The sequence below is a fragment of the Anomaloglossus baeobatrachus genome, chromosome 4 (genome assembly GCF_048569485.1).
Source record: "Anomaloglossus baeobatrachus isolate aAnoBae1 chromosome 4, aAnoBae1.hap1, whole genome shotgun sequence".
In the NCBI taxonomy this organism is placed as follows: Eukaryota; Metazoa; Chordata; class Amphibia; order Anura; family Aromobatidae; genus Anomaloglossus; species Anomaloglossus baeobatrachus.
The window spans coordinates 392,448,966-392,461,900 of NC_134356.1; the positions used below are offsets into that span (position 1 = coordinate 392,448,966).

Consider the following 12,935-nt stretch of genomic DNA (forward strand, 5'->3'; position numbering starts at 1 on the left):
TGTTAAATGGGGTCTGCTGTTCTGGCACCTCGGGGGCTATGCACCCCAAAATGGTATTCATTCCTTATTGAGCTTTGCCATGTGCCCAAACAGTAGTTTGTGACCACATCTGGGGTATGCACTTTGTATTGCATTTTCTCCAATTACCCCGTTTTGAAAATTAAAATGTAGGGCTAAAGCAGCGTTTAGTGCAAAAATATAGTTTAGCTCTTACTGCTAACCTAACTTTTATAAAATTGTGTGAATCTCCTGTTTTGTTTTTTTCTGACATATTCCCTCAATTTTTTCCCGCACCGTCAAAAAGTTACGGTACGTGGCCCTTGAAAGAAAAAAAAAAAAGTTTTGTAAAGTTTGTTGAGAAAAATGAAAAACCTGCTAATGCTATCATAAGTAGACCTATCTTATAGGGGTTATCCGGCTTATTTTACTTAATTTCTTATTACACTATTGGGCTACATTGGGGCAGGTAAGTAGATAGTAACTACTTAACTGCCCTGCTGTCAGCCCCTCTCCCCAGCTCAGAGCGGTCATGTCACGATGACTGGGCATGCACTTATGCTGCCTTTTCGACGGATATCCCAGCCGAAATCATGTAGCCGCCGTGCTGGGCGGGTACATGGTGCTGGAGTCCACGCCCCCTCCTCCCTGCACCCTTTCCACCTCTCTGCACTTTCCCCACATCCCATAGTGCAGGGGTCTCTCTGCCCATACACTGCATGTAGCCCCTCATGTTGCTGGTGGCGCACAGGCAGTGGTCCCCTTGCTGAATGCTGCCTGTGCTGGGGCCAGTCAGCGCTGTATATCAGATGACTGATTCCTGGGCGCTCTGCAGATGGGAGCGCTGTATACAGCGATGATCATCCACCGTCCAATCAGAGGCCAGCAGCAGATCATTGCAGTAGCGTATACAGAGCTCGGCTCTGCAGAGAGCCCTGGAATCTGCATCTGATATAAACCGCTGACTGCACAGCCCCCTACAGGGGCCGCGATCAGCAAGGAGGGGGCTGCGGCCGCAAGAGGCAGGACATAGGGCACCGAGGGAACGAGGACAGGTAAGAAGGATTTGTTTCTTCTTGTGTGTGCGCGAAGACTGGCAGACTAGGGGGCAATTCTACAGGACAGAGCATTGCTACAAGAGGAGGAGCCCAAGGGGACATTACTACAGGATGGGCAGAAGGATGGGACAGGGATGGGCACAGTACTATAGTATGGGGACAGGGAAAGGGGACACTACTATATTATATGTGCGGTGGATATGAGGATCACTGTTCTGTACTACCAATGATTGGAAATACAGAGCAGTGATATCTCATCTGTGACAGAACAATCACCGCACATATAATGTAGTAATGTGCCTATCTTTTCTGGAGCGATGAGAGGTCAGTGCTGACTGACACCTAATGAGTGTGCAGGGGGCGGGGCTGGACAGTGAGGCCGGACAGTGCCAGCTCTGACTGTGAGGTTTGGCACAGGAAGTTATCATGTTTGGTTGAGCTGCAGGTAAACAAAGAGCTGCAGAGAATAAAGGGATAATCCATACCTCCCAACCGTCCCGGATACAGCGGGACAGTCCCTCTTCTGAGCCTTTGATCCCGGGTCCCGCCCGTGAGGCTGTTTATCCCGGGCTCCACCCACCCACTGTAGCCCCGCCTCGCTGTTTCTCCCTTCTATTCATTACAGAGCCGACCGCGCACCTACTCCTGTGACTGCTGCTGAGGTATGAATCACCCCCTGCAGCAGAGCGACCCCTCCCTGCAGCAGAGCGATCCCCCCCTCCCCCAGAGCCGACCCCCCCAGTCCTGGAGCCTGCGTTTGTCTGCAGCTGTTCTCTGATTCCCCGTGTGCGGCTTCTCACTGCTGCAGATACACGGGGAGTCAGGACGCTGAGGAGACCGTGCAATCAGCACTTCTCTCTCCTGCAGATAGCACTGGCCAGTAATAACCTATGCAGAGTGACATCTGCAGGCTTCTATTAGCTTACCGATCAGTGGTCTCCTGCCTGTGGAGCAGAGCTGCTGGGTCCTAGCTTCCCAACAACTTCAGCTCTGCTTTATCCTGGCTGCCCTACCAGTTAAAGGGAACATGTCAGCAGAAATTTCACAATAAAAGTAATAGATTCCCCTCTGCAGCTCCTGGGCTGCTTCTAGAAAGGTTCCTGTTGCTATCGTGCCCCCTTTGAGACCTACAAAAATACTTTATGAAGTCTTACCTTTTTGTATGCAAATGTGTTTTTATGGTCACGGGGGCGGGCTGTCTGGCGTCCGTTATTCCCCCTCCTGCCGCTTTACGCAGTCCCCCATTGCTCATTTACATACACAAGAACGCCTTCCTCATGTAACTGTCCTCCCGAAGATTTGCGCATGTGAACGCTTTTTCAGGTGATTGCGCAGGCACGAGATTATGGGCGGCGCTGTGATTGTCATCAACAGCGTTAACCAAGTACCCGCCCATAATCTCGTGCCCGCACTTTTCCCTCTGACTCCACCGTTATGCGCAAGTGCTGGCCATATGAACCATGTTACCTATTACCGCTTGCACGAGATTATGGGCGGGTACTTGGATGACTTTGCTGATGACAATCACAGCGCCGCCCATAATCTCGCGCCCACGGTAATAGGTAACATGGTTCATATGGACAGTGCTTGCGCATAACGGTGGAGGCAGAGTGAGAAGCGCGGGCACGAGATTATGGGCAGGTACTTGGATGACGCTGCTGATGACAATCACAGCGCCGCCCATAATCTCGCGCCCATGGTAATAGGTAACGTGGTTCATATGGCCAGTGCTTGCGCATAACGGTGGAGGCAGAGTGAGAAGCGCGGGCACGAGATTATGGGCAGGTACTTGGATGACGCTGCTGATGACAATCACAGCGCCGCCCATAATCTCGCGCCCATGGTAATAGGTAACGTGGTTCATATGGCCAGTGCTTGCGCATAACGGTGGAGGCAGAGTGAGAAGCGCGGGCACAAGATTATGGGCAGGTACTTGGATGACGCTGCTGATGACAATCACAGCGCCGCCCATAATCTCGCGCCTGCGCAATCACCTCAAAAGCGTTCACACTTTGCACAGTGCTCAGTCCCGCGAGAGTGGCACTGGGCATGCACAAAACTTCAGGAGGACAGTTACATGAGGAAGGCGTCCTCATGTATGGAAATGAGCAATGGGGGATGGCGTACAGCGGTAGGAGGGGGAATAACGGACGCCAGGCAGCCCGCCCCCGTGACCATAAAAACAGATTTGCATACAAAAAGGTAAGACTTCATAAAGTATTTTTTTAGGTCTCAAAGTGGGCACAATAACAACAGGAACCTTTCCAGAATGCAGCCCAGGAGCTGCAGAGGGGAATCTTTTATTTTTTTTGCTAAATTTCTGGTGACAGTTTCCCTTTAAAGGGAACCTATCAGGTGCAATCTGCACTCAGAGCCAGGAGCAGTTCTGGGTGTATATTGCTAATCCCTGCCTAACCGTCCCTGTATACACTAGCATAGATAAAGGCATCTATAGAAAAAGTATTTTTAAAGAGCTTATATCTTATGCTAATTAGCGCGGGGACTAGTCCCAAGGGCGTTACTTCACTTGGCTAGTCGGCTCACATAGCGTATTAGTACTCACACAGGGGCGTAATAACATGCTAACATGCTATGCGAGCCGACTAGCCAAGTGAAGTAACGCCCTTCGGACTAGTCCCCGCGCTCATTAGCATAAGATATAAGATCTTTAAAAATATTTGTTCTTGATCTCTTTATCTATGCTAGTGTATACAGGGACGGTTAGGCAGGGATTAGCAATATGTGCCCAGAACTGCTCCTGGCTCTGAGTGCATATTGCACCTGACAGGTTCACTTTAAAGGGAACCTGTCACCAGATTTGGGGCCTATAAGCTGCGGCCACCACCAGCGGGATCTTATGTACACATTCTAACATGCTGCATACCTCCCAACCGTCCCGGATACAGCGGGACTTTCACGCTTTACGTTGTTTGTCCCGTTGCCACGGGCGGGACGGCCGGCTCCCGGGCTCCGCCCACCCACTCTCTCTCCGCCTCCCTGCTTTTCCCTCCTACCATCCTAGTAGACGTGGCATAGAGAGGAGCGCTGCCTGTGCTGCTGCTGGTACAGTAAACTAATCTCCCCAGCGCTGATTTCCCTCCCTCCCCCCTCACCCCCGGCCGGAGCCTGTCTGTGCGGTCGGCCGGCCGCCTGTCTGTGCGGTCGGCCGGCCGCCTGTCTGTGCGGTCGGCCCGCCACCTGTCTGTGCGGGCGCCCCCCTGCCGCCTGTCTGTGCGGGCGCCACCCGCCGCCTGTCTGTGCGGGCGCCCCCCGCCGCCTGTCTGTGCGGGCGCCCCCCTGCCGCCTGTCTGTGCGGGCGCCCCCCTGCCGCCTGTCTGTGCGGGCGCCCCCCTGCCGCCTGTCTGTGCGGGCGCCCCCCTGCCGCCTGTCTGTGCGGGCGCCCCCCGCCGCCTGTCTGTGCGGGCGGCCCGCCGCCTCATTGTGCGGGCAGCCGGCCGCCTCTCTGTGCGGGCGGCTGGCCGCCTCTCTGTGCGGGCGGCCCGCCGCCTGTCTGTGAAGGCGGCCGGCCGCCTGTCTGTGAAGGCGACCGGCCGCCTCACTGTGCGGGCGACCGGCCGCCTCACTGTGGCTGCCTGCGTGTCCGTGCTGGAGGCCCGCCGGCTGCCTGCGTGTCCGTGCTGGAGGCCCGCCGGCTGCCTGCGTGTCCGTGCTGGAGGCCCGCCGGCTGCCTGCGTGTCCGTGCTGGAGGCCCGCCGGCTGCCTGCGTGTCCGTGCTGGAGGCCCGCCGGCTGCCTGCGTGTCCGTGCTGGAGGCCCGCCGGCTGCCTGCGTGTCCGTGCTGGAGGCCCGCCGGCTGCCTGCGTGTCCGTGCTGGAGGCCCGCCGGCTGCCTGCGTGTCCGTGCTGGAGGCCCGCCGGCTGCCTGCGTGTTTGTGCTGAATGGGTGTGGATGGGGAGTGGATATGGGCGTGACTGTGAAATGGGTGTGGTTAGGGGGCGTGGCCTAAAAATTTGCCGCGGCACGCTACGCGCGCCGCAAACTTTGTCCCTCTTTTCCTTCTTTAAAAGTTGGGAGGTATGGATAATCCAAGAGGACCAAAAGTTAGAAAACAAAAAAAAAATAATGTAGGGATGATTTTTATGACCATACAGCACATATTAGCTTAAAAAAGATTTTGGCGTTTATGTCGGATAACTCCTTTTAAATGTTATTTAATCTCCGTATATGGGATAAAATCACTTTGGGGATAGGTTACTCTGATGGAAAAGAGTCTCTTGCTGCAAAGTATTACAATGGGGATTCTTTTATTCTGACAATATGTTTCAACGCTGTATTGGCATCTTTTTCAAGTCACAAAAATGTGAAATGGGCGGCAAGTTACATGTGGACTGCCCATTCAGCGGTGAGTAGAGAAATAAAAAAACAAAAGCAAAAAAAACATTAATGGAAAACAAGTTTATAATTTGAGGGGAAATGAACTAATTTCCATTACTATGTTTTTTGTTTTTAAATGTAGCAGAGCTCAGAAAGCAATCCCTGCCTGCACCACAGCTCTCTATATAAATTGTCTATTGACCGTGAGCTGCTTATCAGAGGAGGGGATGTGGTCAGCTTAGCAGTCATGTGAGACCTAGTTTGGGCAATGATAATGTCTCTGTGATAAAATAATCATTATACGTAAACAGGACACAGCTGGATAAGTGACACTTCGCTGAAATCAATGTTTTAACCTCTACCTCATGCTGTCCTCTGATTACATAGCAAAAATCTGCTGACCTTCTCTTTAGGTTACTCCATTTAATAAAAACAATTTTGTAAACGTAATCCCATAATGTATCACATAAAGCGGCTTCATTTGCTTCACTTCAGAGGGACATAATATTTCACTTCATATTTTTCATTTTAAATTTGATGATTTTTTCAGCAGAAAATTGAAATGTCTGAAACCAAAGTTTTAGAGACATCTACACCCCCTATGAATGATGCTCATATTGTAACTGAGACAGAAGTTGGAAGATCAGTGGTCATTATACAGTCTACTGCGGAATCAAGCATGCACGGCCAACTACAGTTACAGGTATGCTAATATCCGTTAGCTTCCAAATAATGCAATCTGACTAATTACCAACTTTAAGGTAAAACAAATCTGTCACTGGACGGATCACTTTTTATAAAGGATACCGTAAACAAACAGGTAAGTGTAGGCAGTAAGAGTATTTGCTGAAAAAAAGTTTTACAAAGTTTGTAAAATATTCTGTTTTTTAATTCCTCACCAGCAGTATACGACTGGGGTGTCAAGGACCCACCAGTAATAGTGACTTTGGATGCCCACTGTTTAGCTACATTACCCTCATTCACAAATGTATCTCTGCTTCTATATAATATATTGGGCAGTTTATTACATGAAGGATTAGATGCTGCCTTTGGCGGCACATGGTGACTCCCATGTATTTGGTCAACTATTGCTCATTTTGGGGGTAAGTGGTTACTGCAGAAGGCTAGAAAGAAAAAACAGCTCACCTATCACAGTGCACGGACCATCACCCCAGGGAAACAGAACTGCACAGAGGGGTAAGGGGGCAAGGGGTAAGTGGTCACTACTGTAAAGAGGGGTAAGGGGGCAAGGGGTAAGTGGTTACTACTGCACAGAGGGGTAAGGGGGCAAGGGGTAAGTGGTTACTACTGCACAGAGGGGTAAGGGGGCAAGCGGTAAGTGGTTACTACTGCACAGAGGGGTAAGGGGCCAAAGGGTAAGTGGTTACTACTGCACAGAGGGGTAAAGGGTAAGTGGTTACTACTGCACTGAGGGGTAAGGGGTAAGTGGTCACTACTGCACAGAGGGGTAAGGGGTCAAGGGGTAAGTGGTTACTACTGCACAGAGGGGTAAGGGGGCAAGGGGTAAGTGGTTACTGCTGCACAGAGGGGTAAGGGGTAAGTGGTTACTACTGCACAGAGGGGTAAGGGGGCAAGGGGTAAGTGGTTACTACTGCACAGAGGGGTAAAGGGTAAGTGGTTACTACTGCACTGAGAGGTAAGTGGTTACTACTGCAAAAAGGGGTAAGGGGTAAGTGGTTACTGCTGCACAGAGGGGTAAGGGGTAAGTGGTTACTACTGCACAGAGGGGTAAGGGGGCAAGGGGTAAGTGGTTACTACTGCACAGAGGGGTAAGTGGTTACTACTGCACAGAGGGGTAAGGGGCCAAAGGGTAAGTGGTTACTACTGCACAGAGGGGTAAGTGGTTACTACTGCACAGAGGGGTAAAGGGTAAGTGGTTACTACTGCACTGAGGGGTAAGTGGTTACTACTGCACTGAGGGGTAAGGGGCAAAGGGGTAAGTGGTTACTACTGCACAGAGGGGTAAGGGGCCAAGGGGTAAGTGGTTACTACTGCACAGAGGGGTAAGGGGCCAAAGGGTAAGTGGTTACTACTGCACAGAGGGGTAAGTGGTTACTACTGCACTGAGGGGTAAGGGACAAAGGGGTAAGTGGTTACTACTGCACTGAGGGGTAAAGGGTAAGCGGTTACTACTGCACTGAGGGGTAAGGGGTAAGTGGTTACTACTGCACTGAGGGGTAAGGGGTAAGTGGTCACTACTGCAAAGAGGGGTAAGGGGTCAAGGGGTAAGTGGTTACTACTGCACAGAGGGGTAATGGGGCAAGGGGTAAGTGGTTACTGCTGCACAGAGGGGTAAGGGGTAAGTGGTTACTACTGCACAGAGGGGTAAGGGGGCAAGGGGTAAGTGGTTACTACTGCACAGAGGGCTAAGGGGGCAAGGGGTAAGTGGTTACTACTGAACAGAGGGGTAAGGGGCCAAGGGGTAAGTGGTTACTACTGCACAGAGGGGTAAGGGGGCAAGGGGTAAGTGGTTACTACTGCACAGAGGGGTAAGTGGTTACTACTGCACAGAGGGGTAAGGGGCCAAAGGGTAAGTGGTTACTACTGCACAGAGGGGTAAAGGGTAAGTGGTTACTACTGCACTGAGGGGTAAGTGGTTACTACTGCACTGAGGGGTAAGGGGCAAAGGGGTAAGTGGTTACTACTGCACTGAGGGGTAAAGGGTAAGCGGTTACTACTGCACTGAGGGGTAAGGGGTAAGTGGTTACTACTGCACTGAGGGGTAAGGGGTAAGTGGTCACTACTGCAAAGAGGGGTAAGGGGTCAAGGGGTAAGTGGTTACTACTGCACAGAGGGGTAAGGGGGCAAGGGGTAAGTGGTTACTGCTGCACAGAGGGGTAAGGGGTAAGTGGTTACTACTGCACAGAGGGGTAAGGGGGCAAGGGGTAAGTGGTTACTACTGCACAGAGGGGTAAAGGGTAAGTGGTTACTACTGCACTGAGAGGTAAGTGGTTACTACTGCAAAAAGGGGTAAGTGGTTACTGCTGCACAGAGGGCTAAGGGGGCAAGGGGTAAGTGGTTACTACTGAACAGAGGGGTAAGGGGCCAAGGGGTAAGTGGTTACTACTGCACAGAGGGGTAAGGGGGCAAGGGGTAAGTGGTTACTACTGCACAGAGGGGTAAGGGGCCAAGGGGTAAGTGGTTACTACTGCACAGAGGGGTAAGTGGTTACTACTGCACAGAGGGGTAAGGGGCCAAAGGGTAAGTGGTTACTACTGCACAGAGGGGTAAGGGGCCAAGGGGTAAGTGGTTACTACTGCACAGAGGGGTAAGGGGCCAAGGGGTAAGTGGTTACTACTGCACAGAGGGGTAAGGGGGCAAAGGGTAAGTGGTTACTACTGCACAGAGGGGTAAGGGGTAAGTGGTTACTACTGCATAGAGGGGTAAGGGGGCAAGGGGTAAGTGGTTACTACTGCATAGAGGGGCAAGGGGGCAAGGGGTAAGTGGTTACTACTGCACAGAGGGGTAAGGGGCCAAGGGGTAAGTGGTTACTACTGCACAGAGGGGTAAGGGGGCAAGTGGTAAGTGGTTACTACTGCATAGAGGGGTAAGGGGGCAAGGGGTAAGTGGTTACTACTGCACAGAGGGGTAAGGGGACAAGGGGTAAGTGGTTACTACTGCACAGAGGGGTAAGGGGCCAAGGGGTAAGTGGTTACTTCTGCACAGAGGGGTAAGGGGCCAAGGGGTAAGTGATTACTACTGCACAGAGGGGTAAGTGGTTACTACTGCACAGAGGGGTAAGGGGCCAAAGGGTAAGTGGTTACTACTGCACAGAGGGGTAAAGGGTAAGTGGTTACTACTGCACTGAGGGGTAAGTGGTTACTACTGCACTGAGGGGTAAGGGGGCAAGGGGTAAGTGGTTACTACTGCACAGAGGGGTAAGGGGCAAGGGGTAAGTGGTTACTACTGCATAGAGGGGCAAGGGGGCAAGGGGTAAGTGGTTACTACTGCACAGAGGGGTAAGGGGCCAAGGGGTAAGTGGTTACTACTGCACAGAGGGGTAAGGGGGCAAGTGGTAAGTGGTTACTACTGCATAGAGGGGTAAGGGGGCAAGGGGTAAGTGGTTACTACTGCACAGAGGGGTAAGGGGACAAGGGGTAAGTGGTTACTACTGCACAGAGGGGTAAGGGGCCAAGGGGTAAGTGGTTACTTCTGCACAGAGGGGTAAGGGGCCAAGGGGTAAGTGGTTACTACTGCACAGAGGGGTAAGTGGTTACTACTGCACAGAGGGGTAAGGGGCCAAAGGGTAAGTGGTTACTACTGCACAGAGGGGTAAAGGGTAAGTGGTTACTACTGCACTGAGGGGTAAGTGGTTACTACTGCACTGAGGGGTAAGGGGGCAAGGGGTAAGTGGTTACTACTGCACAGAGGGGTAAGGGGCCAAGGGGTAAGTGGTTACTACTGCACAGAGAGCCACCAGGGAATTCATCTGTTCCTCTGTTGGCCAAGTGTGCTCACTATTGGTGAATTATCTTGTGATAGTGCTGGGGAATTAAAACATAAAGTAAATTAGAAAGCTGCATAACTTCAAAATGACCAAATACTGTTTATGTGTGACACTTGGTGGGGGGGCTTTAACCCCTCACCATTGTGAATATAGGTACAGGTTTAAAGCTCCTGCTTCTGCAGTCTAGAAGGATCAGAACCGGTACAGGCTGCCACTGAGGAGAAACCAGGAGCGGTTTATAGCTTCTTCTTCCATCTTTGTGCCCACTTACCTGTGTGTGCACAATAATTACTGAATGGAGGAAGTGGCTACCTCTGTCCCTGCCTCCAATGTAGCTAGCGATCTCCAGTTGCTCCCTGGTATGGTAGAGCTGCTTGGTCTTGGTGATCATACACCAGCTCTGTCATTAATGGGTTATTCCTATCTCCACGATTCTATCCCAATATGTAGTAGGTGTAATAATAATAAAATTAGCAAATACCTCCAATAAAAAAGTAGTATAGCTTTCCTGATATTTAAGCTATGTTACTTACCTCATGTGCAGGCATATCAGTAGTTTAGGTATCCATGGTTACAACCACTAAGCACTAACTGTCCCTATATGCGTGGCTGTAACCATGGAAACTTACTGCAATGCCCTGCACATGAGGTAAGTGACATAGCTTTTCGGAAGAACTACACTGTGTGCAGAATTAAGTTGTATTTTAGAGGATTTTTTTTATTATTGATCAACCACTATGTTCTCAATCAGCCCAAAAGACTCATAAATATCAAAGCTTAATATTTTTGGAAGTTGGAGTGTTTTTTTTTTTTTTTTTTTTTTTAAGATTTGGCTATCTTAGGAGGATATCAGTTTGTGCAGGTAACTATTACTGTGCAGAATTATTAGGAAACTTAATAAAAACCAAATATATTTCCATCTCACATGTTTATTTTCACAGGATAAACCAATATAACTGCACAAAAATTTAGAAATAAACATTTCTCACATGCAAAAACAAAACCCCAAAAAATTAGTGACCGATATAGCCACCTTTCTTTATGATAACAGTCAACAGCCTACCATCCATAGATTCTGTCAGTTGCTTGATATGTTTATGATCAACATTGCGAGCAGCAGCCACCACAGCCTCCCAGACACTGTTCCGAGAGGTGTACTGTTTTCCTTCCCTGTAGATCTCACATTTTATGAGGGACCACAGGTTCTCTATGGGGTTCAGATCAGGTGAACAAGGGGGCCATGTCATTATTTCTTCATCTTTTAGACCTTTACTGGCCAGCCACGCTGTGGAGTAGTTGGATGTATGTGATGGAGCATTGTCCTGCATGAAAATCATGTTTTTCTTGAACGATGCCGACTTCTTCCTGTACCACTGCTTGAAGAAGTTGTCTTCCAGAAACTGGCAGTAGGTCTGGGAGTTGAGCTTCACTCCATCCTCAACCTGAAAAGGTCCCACAAGTTGATCTTTGATGATCCCAGCCCATACCAGTGCCCACCTCCACCTTGCTGGCGTCTGAGTCGGATTGGAGCTCTCTGCCCTTTACTGATCCAGCCTCTGGCCCATCCATCTGGCCCATCAAGAGTCACTCTCATTTCATCAGTCCATAAAACCTTTGTAAATCAGTCTTAAGATATTTCTTGGCCCAGTCTTGATGTTTTATTTTATGTTTCTTGTTCAAAGATGGTCGTTTTTCAGCCTTCCTTACCTTGGCCATGTCCCTGAGTATGGCACATCTTGTGCTTTTTGATACTCCTGTAACGTTGCAGCTCTGAAATATGGCCAAACTGGTGGCAAATGGCATCTTGGTAGCGTAACGCTTGATTTTCCTCAATTTATGGGCAGTTATTTTACGCCTTTTTTGCCCAACATGCTTCTTGCGACCCTATTGGCTATTTGCCATGAAACGCTTGATTGTTTGGTGATCACGCTTCAAAAGTTTGTCAATTTGAAGACTGCTGCATCCCTCTGCAAGACATCTCACAATTTTGGACTTTTTTAGATTCCATCAAATCTCTCCTCTGACCCATTTTGCCAAAGGAAAGAAAGTTGCCTAATAATTAAGCACACCTTATATAGGGTGTTGATGTCTTTACACCACACCCCTCCTCATTACAGAGATGCACATCACCTGATTTACTTAATTGGTAGTTGGATCTCAAGCCTATACTGCTTGGAGTAGGACAACATGTATACAAATTATCATGTAAGCAAAATACTCATTTGCCTAATAATTCTGCACACAGTGTATACTAAATTTCTAATTAAAGGTATTTGCTAATATTCTTATTACACCTACTACATATTGGGATAGGATTTTGGGGATGGGAATACCCCTTTAACTACTGGCACCAAGTGAGATGTTTTCTCCTGTACATGGGGTCAATATGGATAGTTCCAGTGGAAAAATGCTAAGTGAAAAGAAATATCAAGGTTCCCAAGAAGTTTTTTATGACTTTAAATATTATGTTAAATGTAAGAAAAAAAATAGATTTAAAAGGAGTGTGTCCGACCAAACTGACAGCATAAACTAAGCACATAGCATTGCAGGTGATACATACAGTTTGAACCTTTAATTGATGCCTCCATTCTGCAGACATTAAAGTTTAATCGGACATGCTAATTAGTATGTTCATTGCTCTATTGTTGTGGTGGGGCTGAGGCTCAGTCATCACTGCACCCATTGATTTTGCATGTTCCTTCCTCCCTCATTGGTGACTGATATTACATGGCTTGAGTTTTATCTGCAGACAGTGCTTGTTGCAGGCAAGGCAGCGCTATGTATCACAGGTGAACTATAAATCCTTTTTTTTTTCTTCTTGTACACAATCCGATAAGAGGGAAAACAAAACCATTCTATAAAATCAAGATGATAAAAAGAAGAACAAAAAATGATTTTAGTAGCCCAGAAAGTACAGTTAAGCTAAGCACACGGCTGGGGCCTGCAGTGTCTAGCTGTATGCTTTATCTGTGTTGGGTATCATAATATGGAGGGACCCTATACCAATTTTTATTATTTTTACACCACGATAGGGACAGAATAGCCTGTGCGATTGCAAGCAGTCAGACATGCTGTCAC

At 49.1% G+C, this 12,935-nt stretch overlaps 1 protein-coding gene across 2 annotated transcripts in view; it reads left to right on the plus strand.

The window, feature by feature from the left end:
* THAP9 (THAP domain containing 9) overlaps positions 1–12,935 on the plus strand; it is a 65,094-nt gene that overhangs the window by 25,297 nt on the left and 26,862 nt on the right. Inside the window, exon 4 of one of the 2 annotated variants that reach the window (XM_075345265.1) lies at positions 5,940–6,092. In XM_075345265.1, coding sequence (XP_075201380.1) covers positions 5,940–6,092 — 153 coding nt within the window. The remainder of the gene's footprint in view (positions 1–5,939; positions 6,093–12,935) is intronic. The other variant, XM_075345266.1, reaches the window with a different exon arrangement.